We start from the raw sequence: 966 nt of genomic DNA, 5'->3' as shown, positions 1-966 counted from the left end.
TACCACCAGGGTTTCCAACTTAATATCATATTATGATAAATTCCTATGTTATTAAAATGTTTACATCATGATTTTAATGATAGCATAATAGTGTATTGAATAGAAGTTTCATAATTTATTTAGTTAGTCCTCTTTTTAATTGTAAAATATTTCTATTTTTTTATTCTGTTAAATGGTGATGTCATTGCTGTAAGTGTAAATAAATCCTTGTGCACATTCCTAATTATTTTCTTCAGATAAATAAATAAAAGTAGAATTGCTAGGCTAAATGGGTATGCATATTTTTATTCTTCAATGTTCAAGGAAAATTAGCCTCCAAGAAGAGTTACAAATTTACACACTCCCAGCAATACATAAAATGCACCTTTATCCTTCACTTCATTTATTTTTATTTTTAATCTTTTCTTATCTAATAGGTTAAAAAAATCTTTAACTAATGTTATAATTTGCCATGATAATTTATAATTCATGTTACAATTTCTGAAAAAAAATTAATTGGTATTATAATATGCATTTTAATTAAGAACAAAGCTAATTTTTCCTCATGTCTGTGGCACTTCCCTCTTCTTCATTTTAAATATATATATTCTTTGACAATTTGCCTACTGAGATCTTCCTTTTTTTATTTACTTCTAAAAGCTCTTTACATATAAAGTATATTAACACTGATTTTGAGTCTAAGTAAGATGTAAATGTTTTTCCTATTACTTTTTTAAATCAGTTTTACTGATATCACGTTTTTATTAGAGATGTAATTAAATTTATAAATTTTAAAACGATTATTAGTGTCACTATTAATTCTTACCTTTTCCCACTATTTCAGGTGATGTTCTATTGAATAATAAAGTTTGATTAATTGAACAGGTTGACAAGGTTGATGTTGAGTTTGCTGATGGATTAATACCATTTTCTTTAGAATACCTATAACTGTAAGAACATTATTGGATTTAAAATTTTGCTTAGCTA

At 24.9% G+C, this 966-nt stretch overlaps 1 protein-coding gene across 1 annotated transcript in view; it reads right to left on the bottom strand.

The window, feature by feature from the left end:
- LOC101359522 (solute carrier organic anion transporter family member 1B3-like) overlaps positions 1-966 on the bottom strand; it is a 42,665-nt gene that overhangs the window by 34,745 nt on the left and 6,954 nt on the right. The window contains exon 3 of the mRNA XM_012559793.2: positions 806-927. Coding sequence (XP_012415247.1) covers positions 806-927 — 122 coding nt within the window. The remainder of the gene's footprint in view (positions 1-805; positions 928-966) is intronic.

This window comes from Trichechus manatus, unplaced genomic scaffold, assembly GCF_000243295.1.
Source record: "Trichechus manatus latirostris isolate Lorelei unplaced genomic scaffold, TriManLat1.0 scaffold00313, whole genome shotgun sequence".
NCBI classification, from domain to species: domain Eukaryota; kingdom Metazoa; phylum Chordata; class Mammalia; order Sirenia; family Trichechidae; genus Trichechus; species Trichechus manatus.
Note: the sequence above shows the minus strand (reverse complement) of the source record. Positions and strands in the feature narration are given on the sequence as shown.